At 41.8% G+C, this 16,227-nt stretch overlaps 2 protein-coding genes across 11 annotated transcripts in view; one reads left to right on the forward strand and one right to left on the reverse strand.

The window, feature by feature from the left end:
* Window positions 1-16,227, reverse strand: part of LOC134529816 (ELAV-like protein 1) — a 364,764-nt gene that overhangs the window by 303,143 nt on the left and 45,394 nt on the right. The gene's annotated exons all lie outside the window — the stretch shown is intronic.
* The window catches only part of LOC134529815 (cytosolic carboxypeptidase 6), a 120,798-nt gene that overhangs the window by 38,007 nt on the left and 66,564 nt on the right, over window positions 1-16,227 (forward strand). The window contains exons 5-9 of the mRNA XM_063364283.1: window positions 5,441-5,657; window positions 7,976-8,108; window positions 9,342-9,456; window positions 13,166-13,277; window positions 14,546-14,637. Coding sequence (XP_063220353.1) covers window positions 5,441-5,657; window positions 7,976-8,108; window positions 9,342-9,456; window positions 13,166-13,277; window positions 14,546-14,637 — 669 coding nt within the window. The remainder of the gene's footprint in view (window positions 1-5,440; window positions 5,658-7,975; window positions 8,109-9,341; window positions 9,457-13,165; window positions 13,278-14,545; window positions 14,638-16,227) is intronic.

A 16,227-nucleotide genomic window follows, 5' to 3' on the forward strand; every position in this document is an offset into this window, starting at 1 on the left:
TCAAAAAGTACACACACTGGATACTCATGTAACAAAAAAGACACACAATTCGACACAAATTCGTCAAAAACGTAGGCACGCTGGACTCACATTCGTCATAAAGGACTCACACTAGACACACATTCGACCAAAAAGGACACACATTGGACACACAATAAATGAAAAAGTCAGACACTGGACACACTTTGGGCACATACTGGGCATATATTTGTATATGTAACAACGAAAAGTACACACATTGGATACATACTGGACACATATTTGCACATACAACAACGAAAAGTTGACACATTCGACACACATTCGACAAAAAAGACACACATTTGGAAACACATTCATAAAAGGAAGCACATTAAACGGAAAGGACGCACATTTAGACGAAAATTAATCTTGGTAAGATGCGATCGCAGGATCTGGTAGGATACCAATCCCATCAGTAGGGTATGGCTACAACTTGAATACGAGCATTTAACGAAAAGAGCATGCATACAACTTTGTAGGATACGATCGCCAATATATGGTAGGCTACAATGCCTCAATCTGTATTTGGCTCCATCTGAGTTTGGCACCATCTGCATTTGTCCCCATTTTCATTTGGTTCCATCTGCATTGGTTCCATCTGCATTTGCTTCCACCTGTATTTGGCTCCAGATAACAACTCCGGAGGGCTAAGGGAGCATCCAACTTTCTGGTTAGCCGAGTGGGGTAGGGGGCCGAGGTGGTACATATGCTGGGATGGGTAGCCTCAGCCCCTGTGTATAGCCAAAGCTCTATCGCCCTTCCTGGTTGCGTATGCGGCGTGATCCGCATCCACGCCCGTGGGGGCCCCGGGGCGGTAGGGCCGTTAGGCTAAGAGGCCGGGTTAACAAAGAAAAGGGGGGAAACCCCTGTGACACACACACACACACACACACACACACACACACACACACACACACATATATATATATTTGGCTCCACCTGGCTACAAAGCCTCAATCTGCATTTGGCTCTACCTGACTAAAAAGCCTCCATCTGCATTTGGCTCTACCTGGCTAAAATGCCTCCATCTGCATTTGACTCAGTCTGACTGCAATTTCTCCATTTGCATTTGGCTCTATCTGTTCTTGGAAATGATAACATTAGTATCGATACAATCATATAAAATAGGTACGATCCCATCAGTAGGGACGCAATATCACCAAAGGGATATGATCCCATCAGTAGGATACTATCCCATTAAAGGGATACAATCCCACCAAATGGATACGATCCCATTGGTAGGTATACAGTATCATCAAAGGGATACGATCTTATCAAAGTGTCACAGTCCCATCAAACGGATACGATCTCATTAGTGGGATACAATCCGATCAAAGGGATATGATCTCATTAAGGCGATAAGATCCCATCAAAGGGTTGCGAAACCATCAGTAGGATATGAGCCCATCAGTAGGATACGATCGCAGATATGGTATGATAGATACAATCTGTAGGATATGGTCGGTTGAAGGATGTGGTAGGATACAATGCCCCAACTGTATTTGGCTCCAACTGCTCCATCTGTCTTTGGCTCCAACTGCTCCAACTACTCCATCTGTCTTTGGCTCCAACTGATCCACCTGTCTTTGGCTACAACTGCTCCCCAACTGTACCAATGGCATTTTGGCTCCAGCTGCTCCAATTGCATGTCGGCTCCATCTGGCTACAGTGGCATTTGGCTAAGAGGCTACAAGATTACAATGATACAAGGCTAAAAGGCTACAAGGCTACGATGCTACAAGGATATGTGGCTACAAAGTTACATGGCCACAAGTTTACAAGGCTACAAGACTACGAGGATATGAGGCTACATGACTACAAGTCTACATGACTATAATGCTATGAGACTAAAAGTCTACAAGGCTAAAAGTGGAATAGTTCCATTCAGCAGCAAGAGTTAAGTTATATCATGCAAGATAACTTGTTGCAAGTAGTTCCGATTTTTTCCAACAGTTGTCACCAAATGCTCTGTTGTACAGTCAGTCACTCTTTCATGTGGGATGCGGGATGCTCACTCACGACTGCAAGAGAATAAGGGCTTCTTTAGACCTCAAGGGGGAGGAAAATCGTCTTGCATGATAGTGTTTCTTAGCTGTTTTAAGTCATAGTAATCGACTGAGTAATTATCTTTTATTCGATGCGCTGTACAGCCAGTCACTCTTTCACGTGGGATGTAGGATGCTCACACACGATCGCAGGAGGAGGACTTTGCATGATAATGTTTCTCAGTTGTTTTAAGTCAAAGAAATCTACCGAGTAATGAATCTTTTTTTAAATTTTTTGTTTGAATTCCACATGATAAAAATATATTGTATGTGTTGATTCGATAACAGGAATTCAGTAATAAAATGAAACTCTGACCACATTTCCATATCTCACATCGAAAAATAAAAGCATGTAGCGATTTTTTTTTCTCAGGAATAACCAGAAGCACTCGGAGAACTCCAAAAAATTGACAGGAATAATCAGAAGCACAAAGAGAAAAAAAAATAAAATATTATCATGAATATCCAGGAACACATGGAGAAAACCGACGCACGTCTTGCTAAATCAAACTCAGTGAATCACAAAAAGATATACTAAAAAATAAAAATTACAATACAATTTCTGTTAGCTTATTAACTACGTCTTTATTCAGCAAGAATGGAAGCCAGGCTTGTGCGAGAACTCTATCCTCGTTGAACCATAGAGATGTTCACAAGCTGACAAAAGTTTATTAGTATTTTTTATTTTTATTTTATGGTCGTCAACAGTAGAAACAATCATTGAGCTGGCTTTTGCAAGATGTACGTTGGTGTTATCCATGTGCTCCTTGTATTCCTGGCAAAACAATCTCTGCAAGTATTTTTTTTTAAACTGAGACATATAATTGTATTTCGAGTTTGGTTTAATTGGTGAATTCCTGTCACCAAATCACCAATATTTTTTATCATGTGGCATTCAAACAAAACATATGATTACTAAGTCAATTACAATTCCTTAAAAATTATGAGAAACAATATCATGCAAGACGAATTTCCTTCTCCTTTCAACGTAAAATAATTATATATACAACTCAACGACATTTGTTGGTAAAAATGGGAATTCCCCTGATGCTGAACAGCCTGTATCACTTGACTTCCAACTCGCGTGGGACATCCTGTACCACGGGACTTCCAACTTTCGTGGGACATCCTGTAGCACATGACTTCCAACTCACATGGGACATCCTGTAGCACCTAACTTCCAACTCACGTGGGACATCCTGTATCACATGACTTTGAACTGGCGTGCGACTAAAATGTCCAGGACAGGGACCTTTGTTCACCCAAATTACCTGATAATAACTGCAGGTAATTGAACCTCGCATACATTTGCGCTCCGCACAGTGGACTCCGCCAGAGACTACAAGAAGCAGTGGGGTAGGAAGTAGTGGACTAGGAATCTGGTTGTGCGTTGTTGGCTAAAAATAGTATGGATGTCATTTTTCATCCTTGAACCCAAAATAACAGGTGTGTGTTATTCTTGGCAGTTTTTTTTTTTTAAATATGTGCGTCGGTTTATTACATGGCTTCAAACCACCTGAGTTATGTGGGTGTATTAACCAACTCTTCTTGGGCCTTCATATCTTTGGCGCCTTCATTAAACTAACCAGGTGTTTTGGGAGCGATTTAATTCAGCACCCCGACAGTCCGAGCCGTGAACTTCATCCAATTCGGATTTTATGTGTTTTCTGGCATATTCCATAAATTTAATAAGAAATGTTTGGAAAATGTAGCAACAGAAAACATAATGACGTACTGGAGAGCGACCAGGATGTGGGACTTGGTGTGGCGGTGTCAGCGAGGGCGTGCAATGGGCCGGGACGAGGGCGGGGCCCGGGGCACAGCCCCCGGGGCTGGGGCGGAGCGATCGATGCGCCAGCGACCTCTTGCCGGAGCCCTTCAGGTCCGCTCTGCCCGGGTCTCGCCGGGCAAGTCCGCAGTCGCTCTGCACTCCACCCGGCTCTGGTTCAGCGCGATGGCTGTCTGCAAGGATCCGCTGGCGAGTCCTTCAAGCAGACATTGCCGCGAGATGTTAACTTAACTGCAAGAAGTTTTCACTAGTTCTCCTCGGGAGCAGAACTACACGGGCCTCTTGAAGTCCCAACTTCGGTGCGATAGGACCTCGGGTGAGATGTGTTCTTAAATGCACTACGTGGTATATTTCAGCTTGTAGTCTCCTGCCCCCAGCAGCCAGGTGATCAGAGGGCATACAACATCACAGGCCCTTAACAAGAATAATAATACACCAAAAATTTTTTTTTACTGAACAGGATGAATTACTAGGAGTTTCTACCAACACAGTCATTATTCCTTACATTATATCATAACAAATGTGGGCTCTATTGCTGACAATTTCAGCGTAATTTGAAACCTTAGCTAAATGTCCATTGCCGTAATGTCACCGATTCAGAGGGTAACACAGTGATGTATAATTGACCGAATTTTTTTTTTTGCAGTTGAGCTCCACAATTTTCTGAAGCAATCTTTCAAAAGATGTACAATCATGTTTCCATCTACTTCTGTACACATTTAGTCGCACACTTAAGTATCACACGGTAGTTAAATGGCGTTTCTCACATACTTTCTCACATTGCGACGTTATTTAAATTCATAAAAAAACTATCTTGGTTTATCGTGTCAGATTGGGGCACCACTCGAGTCGTATCAACATGCATATTAACATATAAGTACTATGATAACTTTTGGGTGGAAAATAATATGTTAAGTAGCTGCACACGGGTTGATTACTGTATCGGCATTTATGATACTCTAAAATAGTTCCTCGCGGGTTTGTGAAGTCCTTTGGTAAAAAATTAAGTCCTTTATCCAATCCCATATGTATGCAGTAAGCAGGTAGTTTTAGGGCATCTTCAATTCTTCGAACTAATCCGTCAAGATTGGGAACATGATTCTCGAGTGTGTGGCATATAGTACACAAGTATGTGTTTCTAATACACCTGTAAGCTTACTGTCTTTCCTTCACTGCCCCAAATAGTACAAAATTGAGCCAAAGTTTAAAATTAGATTATTTTAATTTTATATTTTGACACAAAAAAAAATAAAAAAATGAAACGTATATGCACAATTGTTGTAATTTCTTCTTGTTTGTTGAAAAAATCTTCTGATACGTAGTTTTAGTAAAAAAAAATGGTGTTTGCTAACTTTTGGTGCTACTAGGGAGAGCACTTAAGCTTTAAGCGTTAATTGTTTTGTGTAATAGTCTGTTTTATGTGGGAGGGGGAGGGGTATAGGAGACTAGGAATGTTTGTTATTAAGTTATCCTTCCTTCTCCTTAAACGTAATTGTCAAACAAGGTTGAGAATCTGAAACTTGCAAAGCAGTGGACTGGTCATTATTATTTCAGGTCTTGACGACTGACGGGGGCAATGTTCCAGGCAGCGGTTGCCGCGGCAGCATGTGTTCTACTACCAGTCGCCGCAGCACCGCGGCCACCACGTGCTCTCGTTCGCCTTCACCTTCGAGCGTGAGGACGACGCCTACCAGTTCGCGCTGGGCTACCCCTACTCGTACTCGCGCTGCCAGGCGCACCTGGGGCTGTTGGAGGCGCGCCGCCTGCCGCACTTCCGGCGCGAGTTGGTGGCCACCACCGTGGTGAGTCACGCTTCCCGAATCTTCTGGCAGCTTCCTCAACGGTGTGGCCGCTTCCCGAACCTTCTGTTCGCTTTCATAATATTCTGGCAGCTTCCCGAACCGTCTGTTCGCTTTCACTATATTCTGGCAGCTTCCCGAACATTCTATCCACTTTCATAATGTTCTGGCAGCTTCCTCAATGTTGTGGCTGCTTCCCGAACCTTCTGTTCGCTTTCACAATATTCTGGCAGATTCCCTAACATTCTATCCACTTTCATATTGTTCTGGCAGCTTCCTCAACGTTGTGGCCGCCTCCTGAACCTTCTGTTCGCTTTCACAATATTCTGGCAAATTCCCGAACATTCTATCCACTTTCATAATGTTCTGGCAGCTTCCTCAACGTTGTGGCCGCTTCCCGAACCTTCTATTCGCTTTCACAATATTCTGGCAGCTTCCCGAATGTTCTGACAGCTCCCCAAACATTCTATCTACTTCCATAATGTTCTGGCAGCTTCCTCAATTTTGTGGCCGCTTCCCAAACCTTCTATTAGCTTTCACAATATTCTGGCAGCTTCCCGAACCTTCTGTTCGCTTTTACAATATTCTGGCAGCTTCCCGAACATTCTATCCACTTTCATAATGTTCTGGCAGCTTCCTCAATGTTGTGGCTGCTTCCCGAACCTTCTATTCGCTTTCACAATATTCTGACAGCTTTCCGAATGTTCTGACAGCTTCCCAAAAATTATATTCACTTTCATAATGTTCTGGCAGCTTCCCGAATGTTATGACAGCTTCCCAAACATTCTATCCACTTTCATAATGTTCTGGCAGCTTCCTCAATTTTGTGGCCGCTTCCCGAACCTTCTGTTTGCTTTCATTATATTCTGGCAGCTTCCCGAATGTTCTGACAGCTTCCCAAACATTCTATCTACTTTCATAATGTTCTGGCAGCTTCCTCAATTTTTTAGCCGCTTCCCGAACCTTCTGATCGCTTTCATTAAATTCTGGCAGCTTCTCGAATGTTCTGACAGCTCCCTTAACATTACATCCACTTTCATATTGTTCTGGCAGCTTCCTTAATTTTGTGGCCGCTTCCCGAACCTTCTGTTTGCTTTAATAATATTCTGGCAGCTTCCCGAATGTTCTGACAGCTCCCCAAACATTACATCCACTTTCATATTGTTCTGGCAGCTTCCTCAATTTTTTGGCAGCTTCCCGAACCTTCTGTTCGGTTTAATTATATTCTGGCAGCTTCCCGAATGTTCTGACAGCTTCCCAAACATTCTCTCAACTTTCAAATTAAGACACTTGCAGAAAAAGGTTTCCACAAAGCCAGTCATCATCACAATCCCATAGTCTCATCGCTCGGCAGTTGTGATGTACACACACCCAATATCCATTCAGCGAATAAAATATTTTTTCCTTGGGAGACCCACCATAAAATTAAGAGCAACTATATTCTGTCCACTAGGTTCTTACCAGAAAGAACACACAACGTCACAACTGGTTCAGTCAGTATAATTTTAACTGATACACTAACTTCCCACTTTCTGACCCCAAACGTTCGCAGTACATTGGGTTTTTACATAACATTTTCCCAACAATGTTCATTTCGATATTCATTATCACCTCTAATCCACTTATCATCCATTTATGTTCATCACGAAAGAGCTCTATAAATTGGAGCATGTGAGTACACGTTCAAGTTGTTTGCAACTAGTATTACAGCTTCAGTATAATATTTACAAAAAAAAGGTCACAACCTACCGGACAACACCGTCAGCGATCGAGTGCTGTTTCGGAATACTCCTCGCCGGGCGAGACCACGGATTAAGTAGGATGATTCCCTGGTCCTTTCGGACCATAGCGCGGGTAGAAGACTGGGTGCCGAAGAACCACGGAGAGACTAGGACGATTCGCTGCAAGTTTGACACATCAAATCTTGATCAAAGCTTGAATTAAGCTTCATTCAATCTAACACTCTTACCAAGACAAGTTTATCTTGGCAGGCTTAATGCAAACTTGTCATGTGAACTCTAGTTAGATTGAATCAAACTTGTTTCAAGCTAACACAGTTACCATTGCAGGCTTACTGCAAGCCAGTATTGTGCAAACAAGTTAGCTAGAATCAAGCTTGGTATAAGATAACACACTTAACATGACAACCTTGACTCATAGCTTATTTTTATAACTGGGATACCTTTTAAAGAAAGTTAAATTGCAAATGAAATGCATGTAGAAAATAATGTAAAAAAAAAGAGAGCACGTAAGTGCGGACACAAATAAGAAGCTGACGACTAGTGAACTTGGCTGGAACGGGTTCTGCGGTGTTGCCACAGCAGCAGCGGCGGCTGGACGTGGTGACGGTGACGCACCCCAGCAACATGAAGCTGGACGGCCGCAAGCAACACGTTGTGGTTCTGCTGGGCCGCATCCACCCCGGCGAGTCCCCGGCCTCCTTCGTGTGCCAAGGCAAGTACGGCCATCCATGCTCCTCCCCCAGCCCGGTCACTCTCCTGTGCCAAGGCAAGTACGGCCATCCATGCTCCTCCCCCAGCCCGGTCACTCTCCTGTGCCAAGGCAAGTACGGCCCACCCTCGCTCCTCCCCCACCACGGTCTCTCTCGTGTGCCAAGGCAAGTACGGCCAGCCCTCGCTCCTCCTCCAGGCAGGTCACTCTCGTGTGCCAAGGCAAGTACGGCCCGCCCTCGCTCCTCCCCTACCCCGGTCACTCTCGTGTGCCAAGGCAAGTACGGCCCGCCCTCGCTCCTCCCCCACCCCGGTCACTCTCGTGTGCCAAGGCAAGTACAGTCATCCCTCGCTCCTCCCCCACAACGCTCACTCTCGTGTGCCAAGGCAAGTACGGCCCGCCCTCGCTCCTCCTCCAGGCAGGTCACTCTCGTGTGCCAAGGCAAGTACGGCCCGCCCTCGCTCCTCCTCCAGGCAGGTCACTCTCGTGTGCCAAGGCAAGTACGGCCCGCCCTCGCTCCTCCTCCAGGCAGGTCACTCTCGTGTGCCAAGGCAAGTACGGCCCGCCCTCGCTCCTCCTCCAGGCAGGTCACTCTCGTGTGCCAAGGCAAGTACGGCCAGCCCTCGCTCCTCCTCCAGGCAGGTCACTCTCGTGTGCCAAGGCAAGTACGGCCCGCCCTCGCTCCTCCCCTACCCCGGTCACTCTCGTGTGCCAAGGCAAGTACGGCCCGCCCTCGCTCCTCCCCCACCCCGGTCACTCTCGTGTGCCAAGGCAAGTACAGTCATCCCTCGCTCCTCCCCCACAACGCTCACTCTCGTGTGCCAAGGCAAGTACGGCCCGCCCTCGCTCCTCCCCCACTCCGCTCACTCTCGTGTACCAAGGTAAGTACGGCCATCCCTCGCTCCTCCCCCAGCCCGGCCACTCTCGTGTGCCAAGGCAAGTACGGCCCGCCCTCGCGTCATTAATCTTTTGTGGACTGCTTCTTGAAAAAACATCTACTTTGCCTTTTTTGATTTTTTAAGTAATTTTAAATGTTTTTTTTATGAATTTTGCCCGCAGTCTGATATGATGGGTTTTAAGTCAGATATTTTGCACGATTTAAATAATTTTTTGTATGTAAATACTTTTTATGTTTATTACTACTTTAAAATATTTGAAGGACAAATGTATGTTGAATATTCGTGCAACACATTTTGACTGTATAGATAAACTAAAAACATACTTACTGGATTTCAGGATTGATGGACTTCCTTGTGAGCAGTCATCCGATAGCACAAATTCTTAGGCAACATATAGTGTTCAAGATTATACCAATGATGAATCCTGATGGAGTATTTTTAGGAAACTACAGGTAAAAAATCTTATTTCATGTATCATATTTAACTGAATATTTAAATACTCTCTTTTACAAGTGATAATTTCAAGAAGGATAAAATGGCGGGAATAAAGCAGGGAGCTGCAGATAGTATTGATCGTCATTCTTAAATGCACGATGATAATACAAGTGCAAATGTTTTCGACCCAACGCTTCAAGAAACATATTTATGTGCATTAACAAAGTAAAAGAATGTATATCACCTTACACCCCACCCACCTATAGGTAAACTGATCTGTCAAAATGCAGCAATATTAGTCACCTAAGAATTGATATGGAATTTTTGTAACCATTTTTGTGGGTTTAAAATTACTTGCAGTAAATTTCAAGTCTGGTTTTTAATGATTAGGCAAATTGAGACTTTAGGTAAAGTAACATAAGGAATAAATTATACTACCCCGTATAAATATTTTCTAACAAAAAAATTATGCTATTATCCTGATGCAGTGATCTCTAAATAACAAGTGTTTAAGTCCTTATGGATCAATCTGATAAGCACTAGTATGTGTGAAAGAATACCGTATGACGTCTATTTGTCACTGCCGACATGCGCATATTATCTTGCAGAAACGAGCCTGTGTAACCAAACCATCATTTCAAGTGTTTTTAAAGCAATGATTTTGAGCAAACTTTCAAGAAAAGTAATGTATCACTGCTAGTTGATAATGAACGATGTTAGAATAACAACCCCGTAATAAGATAGTAAAAAATTCAAAAATTTCTTTCCAAAATTAAACTTTGTCAGATTGTTACAAACTCCGCCCATAAAGGTTAAGCGATTCGAAACACGAAGAGAGATAATACTAAGTAAAATTAGACAGCTGCAAAACCAATAACTTATATTCAAAGTATGCTCAGTCATAGGTTGCAAATGAAGTACCGAGACGATAAACAAGTTGTAAGAATCCCACATTTACTTTAGATGTATTATTGCCTTAATTATTTCTGAGTGCAACAAACATATGTAATGTCTCTATTATATTTTTTTAAATAACTTTTAGTATCAATATTAAGAAATCATTTAATAAAATATTATTTCTGTTTTTAAATGTTTTCACTTAAAAAAAATCCACGTGTTAAAAATTAACTAAGATCTTTTCTGTATTGTAAACTTCCAAAATGCTGGTTTCCAATATTAAAATTTGATTGAGCGCAGTGGATCAGTGGTAGAATCTAAAAAGAGGTTGAACTAACGGGCTGCAGAAAAATGATAGTTTCTAAAGAATGTATAATGAATGTCTTCAGAACTTCCACTCAACCAAATGACTCTTGAGAAGTCGTCGGTTGCAGTAAGTCGTTAGCTTAGTGAATGTGCAATTATAAGATCGATGAGCAATTATAAGTGGGGATTGGAAGAGAGGGCGAACATTTAAAAATTGGTAAATTACGTCTGAAAACTTTTTAAATATATATATACCTAAAAAAAAGCAAATACTAGTTAATTCAAATAAATTGTTGCATAATATGATATAGAAGATGAATGTGAAGATAGATGCTAACTCGAAAAATGAAAGTAAATTTACTTTAGCCCTGAAAAAAGATACATTAATGTCAATTCAAGGAAAATTTAAACATATTTATAAATAATATATAACATTGAAACATATAGTTAGTTAAAGGAAATTGTTAGTGAGACTAATAGTTTAAGTGTATTTGTAAAGGATTATAAGATTATCATTCTAGATCTCTTGGTATGAAAGACCCGTGCACACATGTTTATACTACATCAATGTATATATACATTAATATGGAAACACGCTGCAGTATTACGTTTAGTTTAGGGACAATAGCTGTAGATGATGGAAAATTGATAGCTTATATAGGTTAGCCTGTGACGTAGTATTGTGTCTGTAAAAAGCATAAGGCATGATTAAATGCCAATGGTAGTAGACAAACATAGGGTAAAGTTTTGTTCTAATCTCACAGGGAATAATCGGTATAAATATTATTGCTCTAAAATATATTAAAGTGGGCACTATGGTAGATATACAAACTTCCCACTGTAAGCAGTCTTATCATATGGGTAGTGTCGGTATATACGTCCTAAATGTGAAAATTTAGTTGAGAATCACACAAATGTAGATTTAGGATACTTATTGGTCAAAAAGCGTGTTGGTAGGACTGTTTAGAGAATACTGGCGTCCCTGTGTCATGCTGCAAGGTCCCTGCATCATGCTGCAAGGTACGTGCGTCATAAATCAAGGTCCCCGCGTCATGCTGCAAGGTCCCCGCGTCATGCTGCAAGGTCCCTGCGTCATACTGCAAGGTCCCTGCGTCATACTGCAAGGTTCCTGCAACATGCTGCAAGGTCGTAGCGTCATGCTGCAAGGTCCCCGCGTCATGCTGCAAGGTCCCTGCATCATGCTGCAATGTCCTAGCGTCATGCTGCAAGGTCCCCGCGTCATGCTGCAAGGTCCCCGCGTCATGCTGCAAGGTCCCTGCGTCATGCTGCAAGGTCCCTGCGTCATGCTGCAAGGTCCCCGCGTCATACTGCAAGGTCCCTGCATCATGCTGCAAGGTCCCTACATCATGCTGCAAGGTCCCTGCATCATGCTGCAAGGTCCCTGCATCATGCTGCAAGGTCCCCGCGTCATGCTGCAAGGTCCCCGCGTCATGCTGCAAGGTCCCTGCATCATGCTGCAAGGTCCCTGCATCATGCTGCAAGGTCCGTGCGTCATGCTGCAAGGTCCCTGCATCACGCTGCAAGGTCCCTGCGTCATGCTGCAAGGTCCCTGCGTCATGCTGCGAGGTCCCTGTATCATGCTGCAATGCCCTAGCGTCATGCTGCAAGGTCCCCGCGTCATGCTGCAAGGTCCTAGCGTCATAGTGCAAGGTCCCTGCATCATGCTGCAAGGTCCCTGCGTCATACTGCAAGGTCCCTGCATCATGCTGCAAGGTACAGCGAGGATGGTTTACTCAGTCACATTGCTGGCGCGTCTTGACTGACAGTTTGCAACGCGCGGTGACTGCAGGGGAAGACGCGACACACCCGAGGTTCTCACGGCAGAGAGAGTCTGCAGGGGTTTGCAACTGCCTTCCGTGGACGGAGGGCTTACAAACTATCTAACCTTACTCTAAATACCGTCCGAAAATAAACAAGAACACTTTTCAGAATTCCTGCACTGCATCAAGACATGCGTGTTTGCGTGAATTCGGAAGAACATATGCCTTGCATGCTTCTGCCCCTCTTTATGTTTCAGTGTTTGTATTCTGAACGGTTAGGCTGCGGTTCATTCAATGTCGATAACAAATAACAGAACCAAAGTTTCTGACAGATATTTTCTATAACTTTGATCTCAGTCATAATTAAGCATCGAATTGCAACTTTAAATAAAAACTATTAAAAAATGCAGATGCACATTTGTTTTAAAATAAATATTTTATACGTAACAATTGGAGTTGCCGTAGCCTATTTTAACCTCTAAGAAAAACAAACTACGAAAAAAATTACACAACAGAAAAACAGAAACTAGGCGATACTTTATAAAAAGTTGCGCATTTATAGTATTTTATAAAGTTAGAATTGGCTCTAAGTAATAAATTATGAATATTAATTATCAAAAATTAAATATTTTTCATAATAATTGAAATTATAGTTAATTACTTATCAATGTTGAGTTTCATTTGAATTATTATTATTTCACGTAAGTTCCTATGCAGCTTAATATCTCATTCTGGTTTTTAGATCAACGCTAATGGGCTTCGATCTAAATCGCTCGTGGAACCAAATATCTCCCTGGGGACATCCAACTTTGCACGCTGTCAACATAATGCTTACAGAATTTGATAATACTAAGGTGAGTAAAGTGTGTGTCGAACGAAAAATTTTGACATTTTTTACCGTAGAAAAGTGAACGTGACCAAGGGAAACTTTTCATAAAGCATTAAGTGGACGCTGTATAAATTTTTTTAGCAAACGAAAAGTTTAGAAGAAATACATTTTTAAAGAAAACATTATTTCTTTTATTCAAATAGAGAACCTAAAACAAGCGATTAAACAGCGGGTGACCAGAGATTTTTCAATGCATGTGAATCTTCAAAAACTTATAGTTTATTTTAATTAAAATTTATAGGTAGTTGTCTGCTCGAAAATCATTTCAGAGCGAAGTCAACTCGCTAGACTCATTTAGGGTTGAATAAAGTTACCAGAGGCAATGCAGTAGCACAACACGCCACTCCTAAAAATAAAACTTTGCACTGTTCCCACCCGAAGCCTCATATTCCAGTATACAGGCATGAAACATTTCTTAAATGCAGATGAATAAAACGAATGAAAATTATAATAAGCAAGGGCCAGGAGTGGTTAGGTCACTTCGGGAAAAGACCGGAAAAACCCTGATTTGAGAGCTGAGGGTAGTCTGGGGCACGATGGTTTGTGACTATGTTTACAAGAATCACATTGAAAAGTGTCCTTTACTGACAGTTAAAATGTGTGGCATCGAGTGACGCATATTGTTAGTTACCTTAGTTCTTCCTTTATTGCGATTTTATCAGTAGGGACTGGAAAAATTCGGGTTTTCGATGACCTTCAGGATAGACTACACAGTCCTCAGTATACTCGGGAAAATAACGCCTGGTCATTGGCTGTTGACATGTGAGTCGTCTCAACTAGTTTGCTTGTGATACGATACTTCTTTGGTTGAGTGTTTTCCATTGGCCCAGAGTCGTCCGGATGATCAGTGAACCAATAACAAAAGCAGCTTAAAGGTATGTGTATTTGAATTTTAGCGTATCGCGAAATGAATCCACGAATTTTTCCGGTCTCTATTTAGCAGGTATCCAGAGTGACGAATTCAGCACAGAATTCGTGTTGCTAATTAGAACTCAATCAGTCTTATGGGTAATATGTCATGGTTGTTGTACTCTGAGGTCCCGTCGCAATAAGCATCTGTGCATAAACATCTGACATGGAACTATGTTTTAATTGCTTTTAAATGATAACGAGGGTACGGGCTATTCAAACTACATGTTTCACAAAAGCTCCAACACAACTCAAGCACTAGGAAATACAAGCGTAACTTCAATATTGTTGTGTTTTTCTATATACATGTATTTTATTTTCCAGGAAATAGACTTGGACTTCGTGCTTGATCTGCACGCGCATTCAAGCTTACTGGGAGTGTTTATGTACGGCAACACATATGACGACGTATACAGGTATTATTCTACCACTTCTAAAGAATTGTGTAAGTAGTTTCCCTGGAAATCAAGTACTGTGCATATGCTATAAATATGAAAATTCCCTCTGTTCCTTTTTTAACAGTTTATATGGCATTGATCTTATAATGTTGACATTGGTAGTTTCTTTATTTAATATTTAGTATTCAATTTTATCAAAGCTTTTTTTTTCCTTATGCACAATATGATTTGAGAAGGAACAATTTCTGTACCAATAATTGTAATCTCGTAATTATATTAATATAATTCTGGGGCTGAACGTGAAGATTTGATTGTTATTCATATCAACAGACTACTATATTAAGACATTAAATAATTAAGACAAGCAATATTAGGAAATTAACCATGTTAATGAAAATGTAGCAGCTGCTTCTGGAGTATTTCCGACATTGAATTATTTGTCAATGGTTCGCAGATATTTCCTGCAGTAGGATTACGCAATGAAAAAAAATTAAATGCTGGAACTTTCAGAAATTCTGGACTCTTATGTAACTCGGACCTGAAACCCTACGACCACAATCAATACACCGAAACAATTTAACTAAATTCATTCACTTAGATTATAAGTTTCAACTACGTCTGAGTCGTGGTGTCAACAAATATTTCAGCACAGAATTCACTCTATAAAATTTTCGCCTCAGTTCGAAAGAAATGTTGTCTTAGCTATGCAGCGCTGATGTAGCGCCAGAAGGAAATGGTTGGCGAACTATGCAGCGCTCGCAGAAACTGCCCAGTCGCGAGACTTGCCGTGTGACAGTCGCCGCGCCGGCTGCTGACAACATGAAGATCGCAGCCGTAGATTTCTGGCAAGATCGTAGAACGTGGCTAAGTTTCGCCCCGGCCTGGCTGCGTATTGGCAAATTAGGTGTTTGGGACAAAAGCATTGCCTCGATTCGGGCAAGCTAGTCAAATAGTCAAATAAACGTTTCGTGTTATGCACAATGTGTGTTCGTGAGAAGGTAAACGTAAGTTTTATTTTGGAACTAACAGCTTTCTTCCTACGTGAGCCTGTAAAGCAATTCTGTCAGAGCGGCCTTTTTTTTTTTATCTACATTTGTATATTGGTCGCATGAAATGTGTTTGCTGCCTGCAAACGTTTTTATTTGCTGAGAAGTGTATTACGCACCAAGCAACAAGACTTTCCCTTTTGATGGTTTTGTGTGCGCACCAAATCCGACATCATGTGTCTGTGTGTAAAACGACTCTAGTGAGAAACTACTCTACGTTTCGTCTTAACAAGGATCAATATATTTTTGTGGAAACTTAATATGTCATTTAAGCTGTTCTGTGCCTCATAGTTCTTGCCCTTAATGTGTGTTAACATGCTGAATTGCATAAATTCATCAGGGTATTTTTTAATGCACGGTAAATGTGATTTTTTGGCCGGCTTGTGAAACTATGTTAAGACAGACTATAGCACCTAACGTAGTTTACAACGAGACGTCGATACGAGAGATTATAACTTTTGCAACTGGTGATGTGCATAGCGGAAATCTCAAGTACAGGAAATCACTTTTAGACTGTTAACAATTTGAAATTACTGTTGGTATTGTTGCGGAGGGACTTCAT

The sequence above is a fragment of the Bacillus rossius genome, chromosome 2 (genome assembly GCF_032445375.1).
Source record: "Bacillus rossius redtenbacheri isolate Brsri chromosome 2, Brsri_v3, whole genome shotgun sequence".
NCBI lineage: Eukaryota > Metazoa > Arthropoda > Insecta > Phasmatodea > Bacillidae > Bacillus > Bacillus rossius.